General features: G+C 45.0%; 1 protein-coding gene across 5 annotated transcripts in view; it reads right to left on the bottom strand.

The window, feature by feature from the left end:
* Positions 1–21,860, bottom strand: part of LOC147611321 (protein GIGANTEA-like) — a 73,714-nt gene extending 51,854 nt beyond the window's left edge. For 3 of the 5 annotated variants that reach the window (XM_086784390.1, XM_086784385.1, XM_086784387.1), the window contains exons 1-8: positions 21,444–21,860; positions 15,733–15,804; positions 15,534–15,588; positions 15,283–15,425; positions 14,848–15,143; positions 14,558–14,616; positions 7,670–7,910; positions 7,407–7,557 (exon numbers count right to left, since the gene is read on the bottom strand). In XM_086784390.1, coding sequence (XP_086640516.1) covers positions 7,407–7,557; positions 7,670–7,910; positions 14,558–14,616; positions 14,848–15,143; positions 15,283–15,425; positions 15,534–15,588; positions 15,733–15,804; positions 21,444–21,647 — 1,221 coding nt within the window. In that variant the 5' untranslated portion in view covers positions 21,648–21,860. The remainder of the gene's footprint in view (positions 1–7,406; positions 7,558–7,669; positions 7,911–14,557; positions 14,617–14,847; positions 15,144–15,282; positions 15,426–15,533; positions 15,589–15,732; positions 15,805–21,443) is intronic. The other 2 variants (XM_086784386.1, XM_086784389.1) reach the window with 1 other exon arrangement.
* Positions 21,861–24,839: the final 2,979 nt, after the last annotated feature.

Genomic DNA, 24,839 nt, shown 5'->3' with positions numbered 1-24,839 from the left:
AAAATTCCAGAAAAATATGGGAAAAAGGGGTGGCCAGCCCACAATCAAGGGCCACACAAAAGGGACCAAATGGGCACCAGAAATGGGCAGAAACTGGGGATGAATGTGCTAACAAGCATATCATCATAATCAGCAACATCCACATCATGGGAAGTCACACGGGGCTCTCGGCTGGCAGCAAAGCCATGTGCAATAGGCGTCCAAGAGCTATAGAAAGGGCAGCTGGTGTGGCAGGACCAGAAGACAAAAGAACAGCTCTAATCAGCACTTTTCAGGGTTGTTGTCGTCCATACAGTAGGCCGACAGCAGGTGGCACTGACCGACCAGCTAGATGTTATCATACTTGGGGACTTTAATGCTCAAACGGCTCAGTACCAGACCTCCTTCTTTGACACTTCGGAGGAGATGTTGGAGAGATAGATGTGGAGGAGATGTGTTTGACCCGGAGATCGCGGGATGAGGTGGAGTGTACTGAGTATGGGAGATACCTCTTGGAAATGGGGACTACACATGGGCTGGCCATTTTAAATGGCCTAGAGAGGTATCCACTTGCCATTGGCTTTACTTGCTTTCCACACAGACATGGGGCCAGCACAGTGGATTATGTTTTAGCCTCGCCAACCTTCATCCCGAGTATCCAGGATTTTGCGATTGGCCCGAGGCCCATCGGAGTTACGGTGGATCATGCACTTCTCTCCTTTACGGTGGATTTCCACTTCAGTACCCGCCAGGTTGGGCAGTCCTCCTATCACCCGAGATATACCTTCTGTAGAGAGACTGATGGAGTATACACTGCAGAGATCTATAGCTTGTTGAGTGCAAAGGATCCACAGAGGCCATTAGCAGAGCTCACACAGATCTTGACATCGGCTTTACATACAGCTGCAGCGACGGCCTTCCCACACACGCAGCCCACAGTACGACCACGTCCTGGGAGCATGCCCCAGAATAGTTGGTATGATGATGACTATAGGGAGCTCAGAGCTTGGCTACAGAGAGAGGTGGCCACAGGTGTTACTACATATAGACAGTCACGCATCATCTTCCGATGCCTCATTTGGCAGAAGAAGAGAGCATTCTTAGCTCGGCTGGAGAGAGACATGTATCAGCTGTTTTTGAGTCAGGATTCTGGGGAGGCCTGGAGATTGCTTAGAGAGCAACCCCCCGCCTCCGGCCATTACCTCTCCAGATACATGGGGCGAGTATGCGACCTCCCTCTACACAGTACCAGAGCAGCCACCACTACCGAACCCTCCAGAGCCTTGTCCACCCACTTCTACCTTCTTCACAGCAGAGATGGTGAGGAGGGCCATCAACAGATTGCATACAGGGAGGGCACAGGATCATGAGGGCATTGTAGCCGAGCATTTCATACATGCTCGAGATCTGATTGCAAACTTGCTAGCTCTCATGTTTAATAGAGCCATGTGTGAGGGGTTTCCTGGGACTTGGAGTACTTCAACGATTGTGCCGGTACTCAAGTCTGGAGATCCGAGCCTGCCGACTAACTACCACACCATTATGATTGGTCACTCGCTGGCCAAGCTATATGCCTCTATTCTTGAGCAGGAGTTGAACAGATGGGCAAAGAGACAAGGGGTCCGAGCTCAGGGACAAGCCGGTTTCAGGAGGAGATTCTCTACTTTGGATCATATCTTTACCCTCAGGGCCATCATTGAGGAGGGCAGAGCACATGGGAGGAGGATCTACTGTGGCTTTGTGGATTTCCGCAAGGCCTTTGACACAGTGCCCAGAGCTAGACTGATGCGCAGGCTACAAGACTTGGGGGTTCCATGTGAGCGCATTTGGGTTATTATGGCACTTTATGAGACGGTAGTTGGGCAGGTGCGGACTTCAGAGGGTCTCTCCCAGCCAGTACACTCCACTATAGGGGTGAAACACGGCTGCTCGCTCTCTCTGACTCTATTTGGACTATACAATGATGAGATCTCTGATTATATTGGGACAAGAGGAGACAGAGGAGCCCAGTTGGCTGGCACTTGGATACCTCTAACTCTTGTATGTTGATGATATTGTGCTTATAGCAGACTCACCAGAGGGTATGCAAAGGCACTTGGATACCTTACATGCTTATGCACAGGACAGTGGGCTCTCAGTTAACCTTGGTAAGACCAAGGTTATGGTGTTTAACACTATAGCTCAGTGGGTCTGGAGATCAATGCCTATTTTCACATATGGGCAGGAGACAGTGGAGTATGTTGACTCATACACATATCTTGGAGTGGTGTTCACTGGTCCCACATTTTCCATGAGGGGGGCAGCAGAGGCCAGATTGACTAGAGGATATCCAGCACTAGGAGGTCTAGAGAGGATGTGCTCACAGGTACACTTTCAGGAACCACGCACTAGGCTGTGGCTTTTTGACACGCTGGTCACATCGGCTATGCTATATGGAGTATAGATCTTGGGGACTAGCCTAGATCGTCACAGTCGATCAGGACGCACATACGATGCATGGAGATTGATGGAGAGACCACTTGTGTCCATGATCTCCAAGATGATTCGAGCTAAGGCCTCGGTACCCCATGAGATTATCAGAGCCGAGATGGGAGCACCACCGATCGTAGTTGAGGCTCTTGCCAGATCAGTGTCCTTCATTCATAGCACCTGGGAGCTTCCCCAACACCGGTATGCACGACTTGCTTTAGAGTCCTCTCATCAGCTAGCCATGGAGGGAGACACTTCGTTGGTATGCGCAGATAGCATCCTGGTTTGAGCTCCATGGGTTCAGTTTAGACAGACTTCCACCCTTCCAGTACTCTCTGGAGGCACCCTCTCTCACCAGATTAGTAGAGTCATCAGACAGGACCTCATTCAGCTGGACACTAGGAGGACATGGCTAGAGCCCTCACAGGAGTTGGGGATGAAGATGGCTTTCTATAGAGACCATCTTCTCCGCACCACTGAGGATGGCTTTATACTTAGACCGAGCTACATGGATACCCATCTGTCTCATGGATTGAGGTGCGCCATTGGGCAGATCCGCACCTCTTCACATCAGTTAGAGATGGAGACAGGCATATTTAGAGGCATACCTCCAGGGGACAGGATTTGTCAGATTTGTTGGATAGAGCCAGAGACGGAGGAGCACTACATCTGTCGTCGCACAGCATATTATGAGATTCGAGGGCGCTACCATTGCCTTTTCAAAGAGGGATTTGGACCACTGGCTAGAGTCATGGACTATTGTGATTAGAGAAGCTTGGGTTTTTATCTCCTGGAGATCCGCAAGCTCAGAGAGTCCATTATCAGGAGCAGACGCTCGACTGGCAGGGAGTCCACACAGAGACAGATTACTGACTTCTTTAGAGGGACTACCCGGGAGGACACACAGCCGACAGCCCGGCAGTGGGCACCCCGTGGGACTCTAGTTGAGAGAGCTATCCAGTTGGGCAGATCCAAACGCCCGAGGGCTCGCGGATCCTCACATCGGAGACGGTGCCTACACCAGAGGATTCAGAGCATCATTGCGAGGCATCGGGCTCGTCTGACCAGGCATCTCACTATGGCAGATATCCAGGCCATCCGGCAGAGACCCATGCTAGAGCTCCTAGGATGATTACCACTCTAGCCATATACTGTTGTACTCACTGTCACTTTTGTACTCCCCCATATTCATGTATTCATGTATCCATGTACTCATGTACCCCATTTTGACTAGTAGCATTAGCTTCCCACTCTCCCTAGTTGCTGCTTCTAGATGCTCCCTAGTGATGTATTGTAGGGCTAGATACTTACCTTCAGTTCTTTCTTTTCTTTTCCAGATAGTGTATCAGATGTCATATGGTCGTAACTTTGGTCTCATAGGTCACTTTGGCCTTTTGAAGACATTACTATAACATTTCATTTCTCTCTCTCTCTCTCTTTACGCACACAATGGATATCCTCCAAACACCATAGCCTTTCAAGCAACCCTCATACCATCAAATGGTATCAGAGCATGCTAACCTATTGTCATCACATGCCCCTTGCTGCTACTGACACATCTGTCACCACCTCTACCTAGCGCCACCGTCTTTTCTTGTTGATGCTGCCCACCTCCACTAGCTTTGCTCACCTCTGACTGTGCCACCCTGATCCGATGCCCATGTCAACTCTGACGCAACGCCTAGCTGTCGCCAATGCCGCTGCAGTGAGCGTTGCCATCTGTTGAGCTGCCCATCATCAACTCCCGCCTAAGCAACACCTGCTCTGCAACCACATGGCGATCCACATCCAGTGGAGCGTCCGTCAACAAACGTGGCACTGCCCACATCAATGACCTCCATGGAGTCAAACAAGAGCGGAATTACAATGGAGAAATTCAATGTAAGGAATTTCCTGACATGGCAAACAAAGATGCATCTTGTCTTAATTAGAGATGGTTGTAGATCCGGATATACAATGCAAGGCATTGCTTTGCAAGTTAGCCGTGAAAGATTTCCTTCCAGGCACTAAGCCTTTGAAGAATTTCTTTATGTTTCACATTTCTAATTGTACACCTCTTGGTGGTGGAGATTGGATGCTCAATTCACGTTTCATCTTTACTGAGGCAAAGTATAGGGCACCTTCGTCTCCACTTATAGCTGCCATTATCAAAGTCTAGAGCAACGTGAGACCTTTTTTGAGACAGAGGCTTATGACGCTGATAGACAGCCCATAATGTGGAATGACCTCATTAGAGATGAGGTTGGGAGACCTCAAGGTGGGTCTAGATGTATGCAGTAGCCAGGCTGGGAGAGATGTGCATCGAGAATCATTGCCTGGAAGGCTTTCAAAAGTATTCCTATGGATCAGAGACTTGCATCCACCCAGCACCTAAGAGGAAGTTGTAGACAGATCGATCAAATTGATGTAGCTATAGTGTATACCTTATGAGTAGCATATTTCACAATCAATATCATCCTACCTCGCTGGGTGTTTTCTCTAGGACAGGAGCGCCATTACAGGTGTTAGCCTTAATGGATCAAGATGAGGAGGGAGATTGTGTTTTTTATTCTATCCAGCCAAGATGGAGATTGTTGAAATGTGACATGCACGAAATTAATCCTCGCACTACCTGTGATATTGTGACCCATGGGTCTTGGTGCTTATGGTTGCATGGTGGACCGTGGATGTCCTATCACACATCTTCATTGGGATCCTCGTGAGTGGGAGTGGATTGATGCAACCAATCCTATGAAGAGTCGGCCTTTCTTCCACTATTGTCTGTACTACCAAGCTCCTTTTACTTGGATAGAATCAAAGGGCTCCTACAATCAGGCCACATTGGGAAAATTAAGGCATCACCCCATTGATTCAAAAGAGGTTTTGGCACAAACTTGGGCACTCATATAGGAGGAGCTGGATCTCCCACTTCTTTTGCTTATTCTTACATAGTGGCCTCCCCATTAATCAGTGAAGGGCTATTTTTGAAGCAGACCTCACATGTCCCATATGCCTGGTAGCTTCTGAGACAGTACAACATTGCATATTGTGGTGTAGAGCTACTCAAAGGATTTGGGGCTCTATAGCTCAACTTATCTGCAAATTGAACTGCAAATTGAAGAGAGATACCATTTACGTTACTTGGGGTGTTGTTGCTTGGCACACTCAATTTGGTCCACAAATATTTTTTGCGGGCAAGGATGTGGACACCACCATGATGATATGTAGAGGTGTGGCCCAACGCTGCATGCTTCTGGATATTCCTCATACACAGTATAAACTACCTCTGCAGAAAACTGATACTACTTCGGAGATCATTGCCAATATCATAGCTTGGCATATTTGGAGGGCCAAATGCACAGAGGCTATCGAGGGCATTCAGATATAAAATGCTCAGTGCATTTGTACTATATGTGGAAACAATATTCACTCTCTTATGGCCACATAGGCTCATATATGGGGATATTCCTCATACATAGTATAAACTAAATCTGCAGAGGATTGATACTACTCTGGAGATCATTGCCAGTATCATAGCTTGGCATGTTTGGAGGGCCAAATGCACAAAGGCTATCAAGGGCATTCAGATATACAATGCTCAGTGCATTAGTGCATTTGTACTATATGGGGAAACAATATTCACTCTCTTATGGCCACGGCCACATAGGTTCATATACGGGGACCATCCAGATCCATAGACTCAGCCTAGCCCCATTCAATCACATGGGTCTAGCCTTCCACCCACTCAGGACTCTAATGGCACCTTTGTACCCCATATTGGTTAAGATCACCCTACATTCTAGGATGAGGTTTTTTTGTTCCAGCTTCCATCCATGATTTTGTATGGTCTATTCATACTTTGTAAAAGTCTCCTTTCTGCCCCAAAAAAAAAAAACAAAAACAAAAAATGAAGGAGAATTGGAGAAACTAACGATGACGTTTACATAGAAAATCCCACTCTTGACTAATTCAATCAGCTCTTGTGCTAGTAAAGCTATTGAGATTCCATTAAGAGAATCATTACATCACCACCATTTCCTTCAGGGGGTCATGACAAAGATACAAAGGTTACCTTTTTCTTATGGCTAGGTGGGTTGCCTGCAGTTACAGGTTCAAATCCGCAATGTTAGAGGTTGTAACATTCCATATGGGATGTACAGAGAATCACAAAGTATGGCAGAGAAAAGCACTCCTCATGTCCTTAATCACCATACTACATTAGTTAGAGGTCAGTTGTGTGGCTTTCTGACTTGAGGGACAGTACAGCCCCACAATAGTTGCTTTCTATGCATCTTGTGGAATCATTCACACCACGACCCTGGTCCCAAATTCTCCCATAATGCTATATCATTCTGTGGTGGACATCAAGTCAGAGATTATCCTCAGTTTGACAGCTTGGTAAATTTGGAGGCCAGATGCACAAGGCCTTGAAGGATACATAATGCAGGCCCTTTGAGTTATTTGCTCTGATTGCCCTCATACCCTTTCCCTGTACCTGGTATTTCTAAATCGGCAAAAACCACACAAAGAGACTTCCTCCTGAGCATCTGAAGTGACAGAACCTCTCTCCATTCCTTGTAAACAGCCTTATGGATTGCATTATAGCAGGCCATGCAACGGCTTCCTATCTCTAAAAAGTCTTCAGTAATTTAGAGTGGGCTTATATGCTTCAAGAAGGGGGCCTCAATGGATCCAGAGGGGGCACTACTACCAGACATCTGGATTCTCAGGTTGAGATGGGTGTTAGCTCTACACAGTAAATTCCACCATGTCTTAGGAACTCTAGTATTGAAGCTTGCCAAGCTTGATCTGACTTATTAATATATCAATAATCAGATTTTGGTTACAACAAAACTTGTACATTGCCTTGTGCTGGTGCTTTTCCCAATCTTTTCGGGAGAGTGATTTGTCTGAACCTCAAAACAAAACAAAAATCAACTAGTTCTAAAATGTTTAGAACAGAAAAATCTGTGACCGACCTGCATTGATGAACTGTAATCTTCAGCTGCTCGAAGTAGCTCCACCAGTTGCACTGCAGCATCGAGAGCGTCAGGAGCCCACGATGGTGGAGCTTCAAGAAGACCTAGAAATAGTCGCTGAGTTGCACCAGGTGTGGCAATGGCATAGTATCTGAAAGCAAGGATATAAGATATCACTTACAAGTTGTGTGAAAAACAAGTTGGCATGCTATTACCACTCTTAATAGAGTGGAAAATCCTGTCAATGGTTTTTGAAAACAGACCTGTGGAATAGTCGAGCGAATGGCTCAAGTGGAGGTAACCCTGCAACCAAGTGCTCATCCAGAGCAGTAGCTGGAGGAGGAAGCAATAAAGCTGGGACAGCTGCTGCTGTGAGATCAGCTGTTTCATAGCGTGACACTTCATCATCACAAACACTAAGAATCACAGCAGCACCATTTGCAACAGCCCATCTAGGAGTCGATGGCATCAGCTGAGGATGTTTTCCAGGTCCCTTGGTCCCAACTACACAAACATTCACCATTAGTTAATCATCTCCCTCTCTCTCTCTCTCTCTCTCTCTCAAAACAAGACTAGCTCACTATAGCATCAAAATACACTTGACCATATGGAACCCCCTTGCATGGGAGTACACCTGTATTCAGTGTCTAGATGGGCACGTCTTGCTATACCCATCAGCACTAAAAAGATTTGGTCCCATGGGCCATATTTGGACTCCATGGATGTCAATACTAACATCATCATTATCATCATCTCTCTCTCACACACACACACAGCCGAGGAGCTCATACGGAGACCCGGAGAGGAGAGGATCTGCCGATTATCCACACAAAGGTTGAGACAGAGGAGCATTACATATGTCGCTGCCCAATATACTATGAGATCTGCGGGAGGTTTCACTATCTATTTCATGAGGGATTTGGCCCACTCTCCAGGATCATTAACTTCCCGGACCAGCGTTGCCCAAGCCTCTTCCTGCTTGAGCTCTGCAGACACGGACACTTTCTTGAGAGAGCTTTGGTCTCAGCCACCGTAACCCTTCCCTTGCCAGCCAACCGTCACCAATTTCCTCCGGACCCAGGAGATGGAGGACACCCATACAGTGGATCTTGTGGACCTGCCTTGGGCTGCTCCGGACCCACCACCTCATACTAGGCCTCCGCATTCCAACGTGCCCAATGCCCCCGCCCCCGGAGTCAGCCGCGATCCCCTCATCAGCTCCAGATCCAGGACATGCTCCACCGCCATCAAGCTACCTTTCCACGCAAGTGGCTGAGGCAGACCTCTCAGCCATACTCATTAGCCACATGCTTGATATTTTGGAGAGTGGTATACCATCTATTGGGAGCGGATGCTCCTCTCGTATTCCAGGTTCTTGGTATTCCATGATGTGTTTCCATGGACAGTTTTGTACCACCCCAGTGAGATAGCTATGTTTTGTTTCTGTTTTATTTTCCATTCCATGATGGGATATGCCATGGACATTATTGTATCACTTTGGTCTCATGGGCCCATTGGGTCTTTAGTAGATGCTTAATATAACTTTCTTTCTTTCTTTCTCTCTCTCTTGTATCACTCCAATGAGAGTTTTTTTCTATTTCTGTTTTATTTTACATTCCATGATGAGATATGTCATGGACATTACAATATCACTTTGGTCTCACAGGCCCATTGGGTCCTTCGTAGGACATTTAATCTCTTCATATTATGAGATCCGAGGGAGATATCACTGCCTCTTCCGAGAGGGTTTTGGGCCGTTTCGCAGGGTCATGGAGTTTGAGGATCAAAGATGCCTGGGATTGTTTCTACTTGAGCTCAGGAGACACAGAGAGACCCTCTTGGCAGACAGGTACCTAGACAGAGGACCCTAACAGATTTCTTCGGCACCAGCACCAGCAACCCAGCCCACACACCTCCTGATACCTCCTCCATTGGGCCATCAGGGCACCGACCACGCTTCCAGGGAGTCACCACTGATAGAGCAGTTATCTTATGTCGTGCTCATCCGCCACGCCCACCAGGATCCCGCCCACGGCATCCTCACCATCGCTAGATCAGAGCCATTATTGCTCGGCATCGGAGGCGCCTACCTCGCTTCTACGACTTCTCCATTCTAGACAGCCCCATGGCAGAGATACTTGATCTAAGGAGAGGGCAACACTTCAACTGATCACCATACATGGATCTACCTGATATACATTTTTCACTATTTTCCAATATTTTCTACTCAGTATCATCTCGGAGTCTTACAGTTCTGTTCTTATAACTGTAGGACAATCAGTTTATTGAACTTTTTAGTCTCATTTAGTTGTTCTCTTTGATGAGACACCAACTTCAAATGTACTCTCAGTTTTGGTCTCATAGGCCACTACGGCCTCTTAGAGACGTTAATATATCATTTCATTTCTCTCTCTCTCTCTCTTGGCGTGAGATTGCCATTGGGACTCATGCATAGACAGGCCAGGATGATCTTTCGGCACCTTGTGCGAAGGAAGAAACGAGCCTACCTGGCTAAGCTAGAGGAGATCTACCAACTCTTCCTGAGGAAGGACAGCAAGAGGACATGGAAGGGAAGATGTTTCAGGAGAGACAGCCTGGTACTCCCTATGCTAGAGAGCTATATGATGCACCAAGACAGCCCCCCACCCCCCCTCCACTGGGAGCTAGACCGGCTAGTAGCATCTTTTTTACTATGCGGATGGTGCTAGATGCGATAGACAGGCTACAGAATGGAAAGGCACAGGATCATGATGGGCTAGTTGGAGAGCACGTCTCATATGCACGCGAATACTTTGGCTTCGCTAATCGTATATGTGTTTAATCGTGCCATTTGTGAGGGTTTCCCGGCAAGCTAGACAACACATATCATTGTACCACTCTTTAAGAGTGGGGACCCCATGGTACCAAGCAACTATAGGATGATCATGATTGGTCATTACATGGCCAAACTATATGGCTCTATATTGGAGTCAGAGCTAAGCCGCTGGGCAGAGAGGCATGGTCATCGAGCACAGGGACATGCCGGCTTCAGGAGAGGATTACTACCTTGGATCACATACCAACACTTCGGTCACTTATTGAAGAGGGCAAGGCACAGAAGAGAAGGATATACTGTTGATTTGTGGACTTTCGCAAAGCCTTGGATACTGTACCACGTGCCAAGCTTATGCACAGATTGCGTGACATTGAGGTACCTGAGGATATGCAGTGGGGCATATATGCTTTGTATGAGTTTGTGACAGGCAGAGTCCGAGCTCCAGGCGGACTATCCGATATGGTGACCAGCACGATAGGGGTGAAGTAGGGATGCCTGCTATCACCCACCCTCTTTGGACTAATTGCGTGACATTGATGTACCTGAGGATATGCAATGGGGGATGTATGCTTTGTATGAGTTTGTGACAGGCAGAGTTCGAGCTCCAGGCGGACTATCTGATATGGTGACCAGCACGATAGGGGTGAAGCAGGGATGCCCGCTATCACCCACCCTCTTTGGACTGTACATTGATGTGGTCTCCGATTATGTAGACAGATTGGGAGGCCCAAGGGCAATGCCTGGCAGGGGTGTTGATACCCATCTTGTTATATGCTGATGATATTGTTCTAATCTCACACTCTCCGGAGGGATTGCAGAGACATCTGGATGCATTACAGGCATTCTATGCGGATAGAGATCTGACAGTGAACCTTGGGAAAACCAAGGTTATGGTGTTTAACACCACACAGGCATGGGTGACGAGATCAAAGCCTCAGTTCACTGTCCGAGGGGAGCTGATTATGTCAGGTCATATGTCTACTTGAGAGTTAATTTCACAGGACCACGTTTCTCCCTAAAGGAGGCAGCAGCAACTAGATTAGCTCGAGGGCATGCAACCTTGGGGGCACTTGAGAGGCAGTGTGCACACATACAGTTTCAGGAGCCGCACACCAAATTGTGGCTATCTGATACACTTGTCACACCGACCCTCCTGTACGGAGCTCCAATTTGGGAGCCCAGCATACATCACAGATCTCAGAAAGGGACGGATGAGGGATGGAGGCAAAGGAGAGACCACTAATTATGATGATTGCCCGCATGATTCAGAGCAAATCGTCGGTACCACATGAGATTGTTCGGGCTGAGCTGGGTGCCGCACCAGTAGTGACCGAGGCCCTATTCCAGACATACCTTTTTATAGCGGCTATGGGAGCTCCCTCAACAGAGGTACTCCCGATTGGCATTGACCTCATCCATACAGTTGGCAGAGGATGGAGATACTCATCGCTGGTATACTCAGATGAGATCATGGTTTGACCTACATGGTTTGCGGATAGAGGCACTACCACCCGTTAAGTACATCCTGGATTGTCCATTTTTGGATCTCACCCGCTCAGAGTAGAACCGCATGATTAGGATGGATATCGTCAGAGTGGACACAGAGAGGACATGGACTAGTCCCCTTGAGCCCTTAGGCATGAAAATGACTCATTACAAGAGCCATTTTCTACACCTCACCAGATGATTTTATCACCCGCCCGGCATACATGGATGTAACACCTATCACATGGGATACGTTGTGCCATTGGACAAATCCGGACCTCATCACACCAGCTGCGGATTGAAACAGGGCGATATGTGCATCAGATCTCAGATGACAGCATTTGTCAGCTATGCTACCAGAAGGCAGAGACAGAGGAGCACTACATTTGCCGATGTATAGTATATTATGAGATCCGAGGAAGATATCACTGCCTCTTCCGGGAGGGTTTTGGGCCGTTACGCAAGGTCATGGAGTTTGAGGATCAGAGATGCCTAGGATTGTTCCTACTTGAGATCAGGAGACACAGAGAGACCCTCTTGGCAAACAAGAGACCGAGCCATGATATACCTAGATAGAGGATCCTGACATATTTCTTCGGCACTGGCACCCACACACCTCCTGATACCTCCTCCATCAGGCCATCAAGGTACCAACCACGCTCCCAGGGAGTCACCACTGATAGTACACTCGTCTTATGTCGTGCTCATCAGCCACACCCACTAGGATCCCGACCACAGCATCCTCACCATCACCAGATCAGAGCCATTATTGCTCGGCATCAAAGGCACCTACCTTGCTTCTACAACCTCTCCATTCTAGACAGCCCCATGGCGGAGATATTTGATCTAAGGAGAGGACAGGACTTCAACTGATCAGCATACATGGATCTACTTGATATACATTTTCAAGTATTTTCTAATCAGTATCATCTAGGAATCTTACTTACAGTTCTTATAACTGTAAGACAATCGATTAATTGTACTTTTTAGTTTCATTTGGTTGTTCTCTTTGATGAGACACCAACTTCAAATGTACTCTCAGTTTTGGTCTCATAGGCAATTATGGCCGCTTAGAGACGTTAATATATCATTTCATTTCATTTCTCTCTCTCTCTCTCTCTCTCTCTCTCTCTCTCTCTCTTAGTATCTACTACCATATTACATGCTTCAGCCGCACGGCTACCTGGTAACTCAGTGTTCACATGATCATCTTTATAGGTAGCTAGTTTTTTAAAAGATTTTTCACCACAGCTCAGTCATTTTGTCTGTGTCATTTCATGGACTTATTCTGGTACATTTTGGTCTCATAGACCCTTTGGGTCTTTTGAAGACGAAAATGCAGCTCTCCTTCCTGTAATCCGATGGAAGGGTTAGATTGCAGATGATTACAGTTGAAGCAAAAAGCCATCGAACATGCTGAAGTTTGAGCAACCCATAAAGAAAGCAAATGGGCTGTTTTTTGAGATGGAAAAGCTCTCATCCAAAATTTTCACAACCCGAGACCAGCTGCTCGTGTCGTCAACGTAGTCTCACCAAGCATCCAACAACCTCCAATCCAGCATGTTGTAAATGTTACATCTAGCTAGTGGCATAGTAGATGAACACTAGGACTTATGTTTTAGTTTGGTTTGATGTTTGATGTTTCATTCCTCGGACTGGAGATTCGGCAAAGGACCTTTATGGTCTTCATTTATGTATTTGGTCTCACGGGTCATTTTGGCCTTCCGTACACATTAATAGGACTTTCTTTCTCATAGTATGGACTACAATATCACATGCTTCAGCCACATGGCTACCTTGTAGGGTATTCACATGATTGCCAAGTCTCATAAGCTGTCTCCTAATCATCTGACCACATTTGGCCACCATCCAGTGTGTAAAACTGGGAACTTCTGGTTGCTGAGGTAACTCACCACAATGGCTACTCTTGTCATATAGGGGTCCTTGGAAAACAAAGCACATCAGTCACCCGCAGCATGAGGGTGGAGCATTGAACAAATGCTTTTCCAACAATGCTCAAAGGATTTCTTACACTGTCTTTTGGAATGCCACTTCTTCAATCCAAAAGTCATCAGATTTGATGTAAATGCTCCTCATTCCACTACAAAAGTTGTTTTTTCACTGTATCTTTTAGAGCCATCAAAACCTCATTGTATCCACATTATTCAGCTGCAGACGTCGTTTTCTCCGTATCTTTTAGAGCCATCAATTAACTTGATTGTATCCACTCAATCCATTCAAGAATAAATACATCTCATGATGAGCTACAACATCCAATAATACATTTCTATATGCCAATGGAAATGGGTCTCTTTTAGTCACTCCATTCATGTTCTCTAATCCACATAAACTCTAAGTTTCCCATTTTTCTTTGAAACATTAATAATTGGTGATTACCAACTAACTTTATCTATTAGTTAGATGAATCCAATCACTAAGAGCTTATCAAATTTTTCTTTGAAACATTAATAATTGGTGATTACCAACTAACTTTATCTATTAGTTAGATGAATCCAATCTCTAAGAGCTTATCAAATTTTTCTTCCACTTGCTTTTGTGCAGTTGGGATTCATTCGTTAACACTGTTGCTTACTTGAAATGGTGTCTTCCTTGAGAATTGATAAAATTTTAGATCAACACCCATGATAGCTTTGTAGATCCATGCAAAAACATTTACAAAAATATTCACATATGATTTTGAAATTTGAATCCAGCTTTACATTGACTCAGACATTCTTTAGATCCTAATCATTTTTAAGATTCATATAGCTTTGAGATCATCCTCCTTAACCCTTCAAATATGATACGTCTCTTATTATCAGCTTCTCTGGCTGCAACCAAACCTTCTCACCTGTTGTTGGAGGCTTTAGCTCTCCTCCAGCTGCATACTTCCCCATTACACCTCCACACCTTTATGAAGCAGAAAAGGCAAGTCAGTGAGCAAAGAGAGAAGACTAGCTACAAGGAAAATTAGGTGCAGATGGTACATAGGGTAGGCAGAGAAAACCCACTTGACTTTGTGCTATGTACATGCAGTACTGCAGCCTGCCTTAATTTAGCTATCAGGAAAATGTTTTCTAAACATATGACATGAATTTGAAAAAGTGGAAAAAAATTAGCAGACTGGCTGATTCCACTTACCATCGGAAATAGTCACTCTTGACACCCAATGGAGAGGCAAGTAGACTATCCGTTATCCAAGGAGTCAGCAACCTTGTAGGCATCTTTCTTTCTTGATTTTGACGAGCTTGTACTTCCTCGACCACGTGACCTGGAGCTGCACTGCTTGAGGTTGCTTCACAGCCAGTAAGCTCAGTGGATCTCCGAACAATCTGACTGCTCTCAGCTTTGGAAATTGGGCGATTATAGTGTGTTAGGACTCTGAGAATCTCCCCACAAGCAAGAGCCCACTGCTCAGACAAGTCTTTCTGCAAATGCTTTATCCAAAAACAGAGTTTCACAAGTAAGCGAGCCTTAAAAGTCAAGCCTGTTTGCAAACATCATTCATATAAGAGAAATCAGCAATCACTTCCTGTGGCAAGATATGCTGTTGCATGCCACATGTTGAAGGCATACCTCACTTGATGGGCTGAATAAAGAGATAAAAGACCCAAAAGGTGGTGCTCCCTTGCTGTAAACAAGAGTTCCATCAATGATGCAAGACAGAAGCGCATGTAAAATGGCATGACCATGCTCAGGATGATGCAAGATAAACATTGCTGCAAAACATAACATCAGCTAATAAATCATTAGATTGGTATACCTCTAGCTAACTTAGGCATATGTAGAGGACAGCATATCTACATGATACATCTAAGAAATCTTACCCAGTATGTCATCCAAGAGAGATGCCTCTGCACGAGGATAGTGACTGCGCACCAGCTGTTGATTGTGCATGCAAAGCCATCCAGGGATATAGAATTAGCATTGAATTAGTTATGACGGTGTGCTAGCTTTTGTTGAAAAAAGAACCACTTACACCTAGTCAAAAGATTAAACAGAGCACAAAGTAACACCCATGATTACCTCACTGACATCATTCCCAAAAGCCTCTGATGCAAACTGTGCAAACAATTCCACATACGCCAATATCTCTGTCTGGAAATACACCCAAACCAGTATGAGAAACATAGCTTTGGAACTAAAAAACATTTTCTGGCAGTTTCTCAAGTCAAGAGAGAGCCATATAATATTACCTTACTGTGGCCTCAAAAACATGTGTCATGGCTATTGATGTACTGTACAGGGAATATCAGGATGAGTGTGAGCCCTAATTCTATAACAGGACAAATCCTCAAGTGTTCACTCGGACATGGAACCACCAAGATAGTTTAGGTTCACGGCTATGATGGGAAAAATCAGTAGTACTCAAAGGCAAATGGTCTATGAGTAAGACACGTTGGGAACAACAGTGAACACACTCTTATGAGTGGATAAGATAAGTGTGCCATGTGGCATACACTTATTAGAGTGTGATATTTGTATGGGTCAAAGATAAGGCTGCAAGCCTACAAAAGCATTGTACTTGGAGAGTGAACAATCAAATCAATCTAATTACATCATTGAGTCGTTCGACACTCTCTTTGAGCATTCTCTCTCTCTCTCTCTCTCTCTCCCCCCCTCCCCGGGAGTCGTGCGACCACGCTCCCAGGGAGTCACCACTGATCGAGCATTTATCTTATGTCGTGCTCATCGGCCACGCCCACCAGGATCCCGACCACAGCATCCTCACCATCGCCAGATGAGAGCCATTATTGCTCGGCATCGGAGGCACCTACCTCGCTTCTACGACCTCTCCATTCTAGACAGCCCCATGGCGGAGATACTTGATCTAAGGAGAGGTCAACACTTCAACTGATCACCTACATGGATCTACCTGATATACATTTTTCACTATTTTCCAGTATTTTCTACTCAGTATCATCTCGGAGTCTTACAGTTTTGTTCTTATAACTGTAGGACAATCAGTTTATTGTACTTTTTAGTCTCATTTAGTTGTTCTCTTTGATGAGACACCAATTTCAGATGTATTCTCAATTTTGGCCTCATAGGCCACTATGGCCTCTTAGAGACGTTAATATATCATTTCATTTCATCTCTCTCTCTCTCTCTCTCTCTCTCTCTCTCTCTCTCTCTCTCTCGCGTGCGCTTGACCCTATTTACTCCAACCACATCTACCACCACCTCCAAGATGTGGATCCTTATGCCCCCCTACTTGTCCTCACATTCATCAGCAATCTCCACACATCTGCCACCACTTCTTCTGTCTGCACATGGCAGTCTACTACCAAGCCACCCTGAGGTTCTATGCCCCAGAATTGTTGGTATGATGACAAATGCCGAGCCGGACGCTCCCATCTAAAAGCATGAGGTACGCATTGAGCAAATCACGAAGTGCCAAGCACAACGGATTTCTCAATGCCTCATCCAAAGCAAGAAACAAGAGTTCCATGCTCAGAAAGAGAATGAATTATACCAACTCTCTTAGGGCCGAGCTGTAAAGCTTGGAGGAAACTTCAAGATCCCCCATCCCCCCCCCCCCCCCCCCCCCCCCCCCCAAAAAAAAACACCTATCACCTAACTGGACACCTAGCACTCCTATGCAGCGTGCACGCTCCCTCTATGATATCCCCCATCAACCACCTCCAAATCCCCATCCCACCACCTCCACCTTCGTCGCAAAGGGTATGGTCCTCAAGACCATACATAGACTACGTAATGGGCAAGCCTAGGTCCACAAGGGACTCGCTGCCGAGCACATCTCACATGCCAATGATACTCTGGCACCCCTACTAGCCTAAATGCTCGATAGAGCCCTCTCGGTCCACTAACACCATCACCCCCATCCTCAAAGATGATCCACTTGATCCTAATAACTACATGACGATCATGATTGACCAAACTCTATGGATTGGTGCTAGAGGCAGAGCTCAGTTCATTTGAAGCCAAATAGTGAAGCAGAGCCTCACAACGAACAGGCTTTCGGACGAGCTTCTCTACCCTTGACCACATCTTCACTTTCGTGCCATCATCGAGGAGGGCAGAGCACGACATCGAAGCATGTACTGCTCCTTTGTGGATTTTTGATATTATAAGAGCCCACCTCCTACACCATCTACAAAGATAGGAGTCCCATCTGACAGGGTTTGGAGCATCATCAACCTCTATGAGTCCGTCATCACCGGACAAGTGAGGGTCCCAAGAGATATGTCGCAAGAGATTTCGAGCACCATTGGGGTGAAACAAGGCTGCCCTCTATCACCCACTATTTATTTTCTTCACGAGGTTTTATTCCATTCCTAGACACATGGGAGTTTCACCCGGCTACACAACCCCCATACTACTCACCACACACACCCGTGAGTACCACAAGTACCACCCTTCCAAATATTGGCCACTTTGTAGGCTGTGGACAAGCAGCGGATGAACCTCACAAGTTAGTCGCTCAGCCGATTGGAGTGAACACCCTGCACAACTTTGGTAGAGCTACGTCTCACAAGTTGAGTTGCGATCTTTGATGTCCATGGCAACCATCATCCCTGATCCAGAGCGTGAGCTTGAAGAGCAAGCATTGCACATTGTTGTCACCGCAGGATCACCAAGAAGAGGGTGGAAGCAAGCACAAGCATGATCGGACAATCACGCCCTAAGGTGTGGAGATGGCAATCTACGTGCCCACCTGCACGCAAACACATCGTTAGTATGAGGTGTCCCCACGAGGATTTGAGCCCAAGACCTCCCTTAGAAAGTCCAAAGCCTTATCCGCTACGCTACCGCCTAGGGACTAGGGACATCACACTGTTTTTAGCATGTACATGTCACATGCACCCTATATTGAGGTGCTATGTGACACCAACTTATCATTCAATGTAGCATTCGTATATCAGTAGTAACCTTTTAGGAATATTTGTCGTATGTCGTGGCCCCATTGTGAGCCCCCAGTCCGGAACATGTCAGGCACGAGCTACGTACCCACTTGGAGAACAAGAATATAAGTCAGCTGAGGTTAGGGCATGTCAAAGTCAGTCCATTAGTTGCATAACACAAGCATAGTGTTCCTAGTACTCCAATCATGGTGCAGCAGAAGAAGAAAATGACAAGTAGCAATATCTTTAGCACTTCTTTAAAAAAATTGCAATCCCATACAATCCCAATACAGCCCAATCAATATTATACATGCCTTTTCTATATTTAACTTGGTTAAGTCAAGGTAACCTTTTGAAGAAGCTTCTCCTATATCCAAAGCCCGATTTCTGCCAATAAGATCATTGACGGTACACCCATTGTGCCTAACGGAGTGTATAAAAAGTTAAAACCTTCACACTCCTCATTTTCAAGGGTGAACAGAAGATAGAAATCGATTTTATTACTACCTTTCTCTTGAAATGGCAGTTCTGTTCAGTCGGGATGGTGATTGCAATGTGGGACCTGAGAGAGTGAGAATGGATTGACGCTAATACTCTATTAGGAGCTTTCCTTTTTAGAGCACATGAGTTTTAGAGAAAGATATTGCACCTCTTCATTTAAGACGGCTAGAGAAACCTTTAAAGGTATGAGTGGCCATTCAACTGATTAAGCGTTGGCTTGTTTCTTTGATAAGACATGCACATTTTGCAAAGAGAGAACAAATAGCTCTTTCTCCTTTCCCTTCCGACATCTAGCAAGTGGGTGTCTCTTGGGACTTCTATACACATGGCTAGGCTAAATCTCACCTTGCCCAACATCTTCTCTGTGACCAATTACTCCCTCAGGCTTAAAACCCTAATGCCTTCAGACTCCCTAGGCATTCCTCGTTCATATTGGCCCCCTCAAGCATTGGCTTTATCCTGCATACGCCGTTGTGAAAGTCCCAAACACAGGACATGTAACCAGACATGACACACAGGCATGCAGAGAACCTTGGTGGCAAATGCAAAAAGAATGTATTTTTGGCCACAAATGCTGAATCCTGTCCTGGTCTTTGTTAGTGATTGTCAAAGTTATCAAAAGTTGTGAATGTCCCATTGTAGAGCAATTGATACTATTAGAAATTCCAAAAGCACATTTTGAGCAAAGTAGCATGAATTTAGTAATTTACTATCAATCTACCTCCAAGTGTGGGAAAGCGATATGCACATTGCTTAACCATGGTGGATTATCTCAACAAAGTTGTGATGATGTTTCCTTGCAAACCCATTGTCATGGTAAGAGATAGAGCTAGCGCCATGGCATTAGACCACATATACATGTCTCCATTACTATTGAGCCAAAGAAAGGGTAGACTAGGTGACTGACCACTAGTGAGCCTTACCTGATAGAGTGACAAGGCCACTGAATGACAGTGACTACTGAATCGCACACAGGTGGCTTGGGATGAATGCATGTGCTGAGAAAAACGCCACTTGGAGGCACTAACCTGTGAGAATGGGGAGGCTGGGAACCTCAGTGCAAGAAAATACGTGTGGATACTAGTTCTGGGGCTCAGTCAGTACGGACACCTTACTGCAGGTTTGAAGGACCTTTTAGGGCTGGCGGGACTGCCTCTTGGGCAGCCCAATGGGTACCCAAAACCCGGCCAGGACTCAGTAGCATTAAAAAGGCATTTTGATCCCTAGTTGGAAAATTTAGGCTTATATCACTGGGATTTGAGAGAAAGGCCAACCAGCAGAGAGAAAAGCTATAAAAAGACCCCCAACCCCCTTATTTTCAGTCATTCCCCATCTCAGCCCTGGCCCGTCATTGGAGCAGCAGACAGCCCCTGTTAGAAATGCAAGTCAGTCCACAATCAAAGTGTTGACCACATTTCGTTGTATCTCATACTGATCTTCTGCACAGGCACCCTTACATTTAAAAATTCGCCGCCGAAAGTTCTTACTATTTTCCTCTGGACAGAGGAAGACAGACCCTAAATATTCGAATTCCCAACCACATCTGCAGCTCCAAGGTGGTCGCAGGATATCAGTTTGGACCTTCATGTGCAGCTTCAGCCCAGAGTGCAGAGCTGTCACTGCATGCACTTGACAGGATGCATCACAACTTCATGAGAGGACAAGTAGATGAACAATGGCCGCTATGTAGAGGAAGGATGAAGAGAACCCTTGCAATCTTTGAAATCATGCTTACTTTAGCCCGAGATGAGCAGAGTCATTTGCTAGAGGGCAAAGCTGCTTCCCTGTTACCAGGGAAGCTCTGGGAGTCTCATATTACAGCGCTGTATGAACTCCATTATACTAGTTCCACAGACCGTTGAAGTGCTTTGTTTTAAGAACATAACATATGACCACAATATATGGAATAACCGGTCATCGGTCTATCATCACGCCATGCAATCCCACATTCTTCCCCTATCCGGCTGCATTGATAAAGACTCCTTCAACCTCAAGCCTCCAGGACTTGACAAGGTTTTGTGCAAGCACATAGCAGCCCATGAAATGGATGTTATCTCCAACCCTCCAGCACCACAACGTCAATGATCATAGCTATACCAATCAAATTGCCATAGCACTAGCCACCCAACCAGATAACCAGAAAACTGCTGAGCTGGGTAGAACTTCACCGTACATATATGCCGTGGGAGAAGGATGTAAAACAGCAGGTTGGACAACCCCATGCTCTCAAAACAAAGCATAGCCGTACGTACAAAACAGCAATTTTTTGTCCATTACATCCAAAAACAAGATATCCATTCAGCTTCAAAAATCTTACCTAGGGTAGGCCGAGCGAGGCAACCGTATCTGTTGATGGGTTAGTTGACATACCTGTCGCTGATCCAAGTCCTGTGGAGGAGGCCTGACAAGGGAAGACGACTGCAAGCTTCGAATCCATTTCTGGCGAGGAAGAGACATGGATGTGAACAGAGCACGGATGCAATTTGTTCTACTGGTTCTTAGGAAATGCTGAACAGAAGCTTCACTGAGAGCTCGATACAGCGCGTTGATCAACCCGCAGAGCTGTGCTTGCATTTGCAGGAGAAAATCACCATGAAGAACAGAGTTTTTCTGCGCAGAAAAGCTATGGCGTTTTCTAGGGTTAGAGGCAGAGCAAAACAGTATAAACGAAGAGACAGGAAACTGTGATCACGAGAGAGAGAGGGGGAGGGAGGAGGAGAGCAACAATCATCCGACGGGGCAATCCCCTTGTGACGTGCTCTGGCGATATTTGCCATGTCAGCCTCCACTGGCTGGCTTCTCGGCCAATTGTTTTTGAGGTGCTAGTGGCCACGTCATCGAATCATAGAGACCGGCAAAATATCTCCATGCCCAAGCTCGCGAATATCCAACGGTCGCCATCCCGACACGCTTCCCCAGAAACGCGTTGGATGCCTCCCACGTGGCCATCTATAACCTCAGCAACAGATATTTCCAAATATGTGGACCCCGGACTAACACGTGGAGTGGGCCATTCCGTTGTTGGAGAGAGAGAGAGAAGGGGAGCGGAGGAGAGAGAAAGCAGGGGAGGCAAGAGAAAATAGAGGAGAGAGGAGAGGGGGGGGGAGAGAGAAAAGAGAAGAAGAGAGAGGGAATCAATAGAAAAGGGGAGAGAGGAGAGAGAACGTGAGTAAGGGCAAGCAATGAAATACAAAATTCTTTTCTTAAAGGGCCTTTTTTTATGGTCCCTTATTTTAAAACAATAATTAAGGCCAAAAAAGACAATGGGCTCCTAAGCAAAGAGTCTGGACTACGGTTATATGGTTGTGCTTAGGTCCAATCTTTCACTCCTCTTCTTAGTTCCTTTGAAAAAATGTGAACCTCCCGAAAAGAGACGCATATCTTTTTTCGCAAAAAGAGACTCATATCTTTGTTGTCCTAAAATAAAAGTGAAGTTTTCATGAGTTTGAATGTTTACATACATGTCCATTGTATATAGTTTGTAATGAAGGAATAGGATAGGGATTGTTGAATGCAAATTCATTAATTAGTTTGGGAGAAAAAGAGCATTGAGCCTTGATTTGCTAAGGTTTTTTACCCTTTAGAAGTCTTAAAAAAGATCTTCAAATATTAAATGGTACATCTTTCTTGCCTCATGTTACTAACGTTACTTTTGTTTGTGATTAGTTGCTCCTATGTCACTGGTGTTGAAACGACCCTGTGAAGCTAGTGATTATGCTTAATGTGGTTAATGTTCTATGTTAGAGATCTTGGACATTGTCAAACGGCAAGTAACGTCAAGTTGTTCATTAAATTTTTATGGTTAGTGTTAAATGCAGACTGTGAAGTTATCGCTACTACTCGATGTGCTCTTTGTGCCATATTAAAGGTCGTGGTGGGCATAGCCAAAGTGTTGGGCCTCCCCACAAACCATGCACATAGAAAAGGCCTCACATAAACAAGGGATGATCTCACAAATGGGCTTTTCTAGTTGGGACAAAATGTGTCCATGGACTTTCAATCACAACCTTGACTAATCACTTATATGAGAACACCAACTAGACGGCGAATAAATTTTTTTGCTACTATACACAACCAAGCAAATTGTTCTAGCAGTGAACAAAGGTTGGGACTCAGAGATGGCAAGTGGAATTTTTTCCCCATAAGGAATTTTCTCATATTTTTTAAATAATATCTATGGAAGCAAATCCCTCAACGTTAGAGACGTCTAGGAGCTATGATGGAGCTATGAGCGTCCAAACAAACCATGCACATAGAGAAGGCCTCTAGTTGGGCCAAAGTATGTGCACGGAGTTTCAATCACAACCTTGATTGATCACTTATATGAGAACACTTAGCAAGACGACAAATGAAAATTTTTACTAGTGTACACAACCAAGTTCTACTGGTGAGCAAAGGTTGAGACTTAGAGAATGGCAAGTGGAATTTTTTTCCCCCAAGGATTTTTCTCATGTTTTAAAATAATATGTAGGAGGTTGATCTCTCGTTGTTAGAGACATTTGGGAGCTATGAATATTTAGACATAGTACAGGCATTAGGGACTAGCTTATGCTGTCTTTTTATGCTTGCCTTGGGAGCTATGAATATTTAGACATAGTACAGGCATTAGGGACTAGCTTATGCTGTCTTTTTATGCTTGCCTTTGCCATTCTTTCAAGTCTTGGGGCTCAGAAGCTTGTTTGGAGAAGATGAGGTGGTGCAAAGGATGGAAGGGAGAGAGGAGGGAATGGTTTGGTAGGATTGCGTTCTATCTGTAAAACCCTATTCATGAATTCCAATACCATGTTGTCCACTACCTTCTATAATGTATCCAAGCACCCCATGCACCAATGGCATCCAGCAGATATGGTCACAATGTACCCCTCATTTTTGCAAATAGGAGGCTTTTATTTTAGGTCATGTTACTACACTAATTGTTCAATTTTATGCATTTTTAGCTTACCCCCAACCTACACATTTATTTGCATTTTGAATGACTATGGCATGACCTTAACAAACACGTCATAAAGCATACTATATCTTGGACACCCAACAAAATTTAGAATTTGCTTTTATATTCTTGAGAGAAACCTTTTAGGAAATACAAGTTTAGAATTTGCTTTTGTATCCTTGATACCTTTAACTAAAAAATATGACCCTTTACCCTACCACTAAGCCATTAGTCAATGGACACCTTGTGAGATACCTTAAAAGAGTGAGCCGACCACCTCTCTTTTTCCCTTGTCCTCGTGGTATGTGCTATACCTTTTTGTGATTAAATAAGCATGCCAAAAGAGACCTTAGGTATTTTTGAAAGGAAGCATGCTCAACATGTCAATCCCACAACAATTTAGTATAAGGAATGTGCAAAAAAACAAGAATATTTGTGACTATTAGAAATCACCAATTTCACATATCCACCAATTTAGGACTTAGATTTACACAACCTAAAGGTATACCTTTCGAAGTAGCACCCTAAGTAAATAAGACTTCTAAAAAACTGTCATATCACCTATCTTTTAGGAGGGTACATGTTTTTGCAAATGTATATATCATCTCCTTTAAGTAACACATACTTTTAAGATGAATTTACAACACCCCTAGAAAAAGTCAAAATGCATTAGTGTGAATAAGAGAAAAATGCATCTCAAGTACTATATATAGTAGTGTAACTAAACCTAATTACAAAATTTATCTCTTATCAATTGAGGCTATATCTTACTCTATTTGTGCTATGCACCAAAAGGAGGCAATGTCACAAAGCTGGGGGGGAATGTCTACATTCAA

Source organism: Cibotium barometz, chromosome 47 (assembly GCF_041138505.1).
Source record: "Cibotium barometz isolate CiBa-2024 chromosome 47, ASM4113850v1, whole genome shotgun sequence".
Taxonomy (NCBI): Eukaryota; Viridiplantae; Streptophyta; class Polypodiopsida; order Cyatheales; family Cibotiaceae; genus Cibotium; species Cibotium barometz.
The sequence above is the reverse complement of the archived record's forward strand: the minus strand, read 5'-3'. Positions and strand labels throughout refer to the sequence as shown.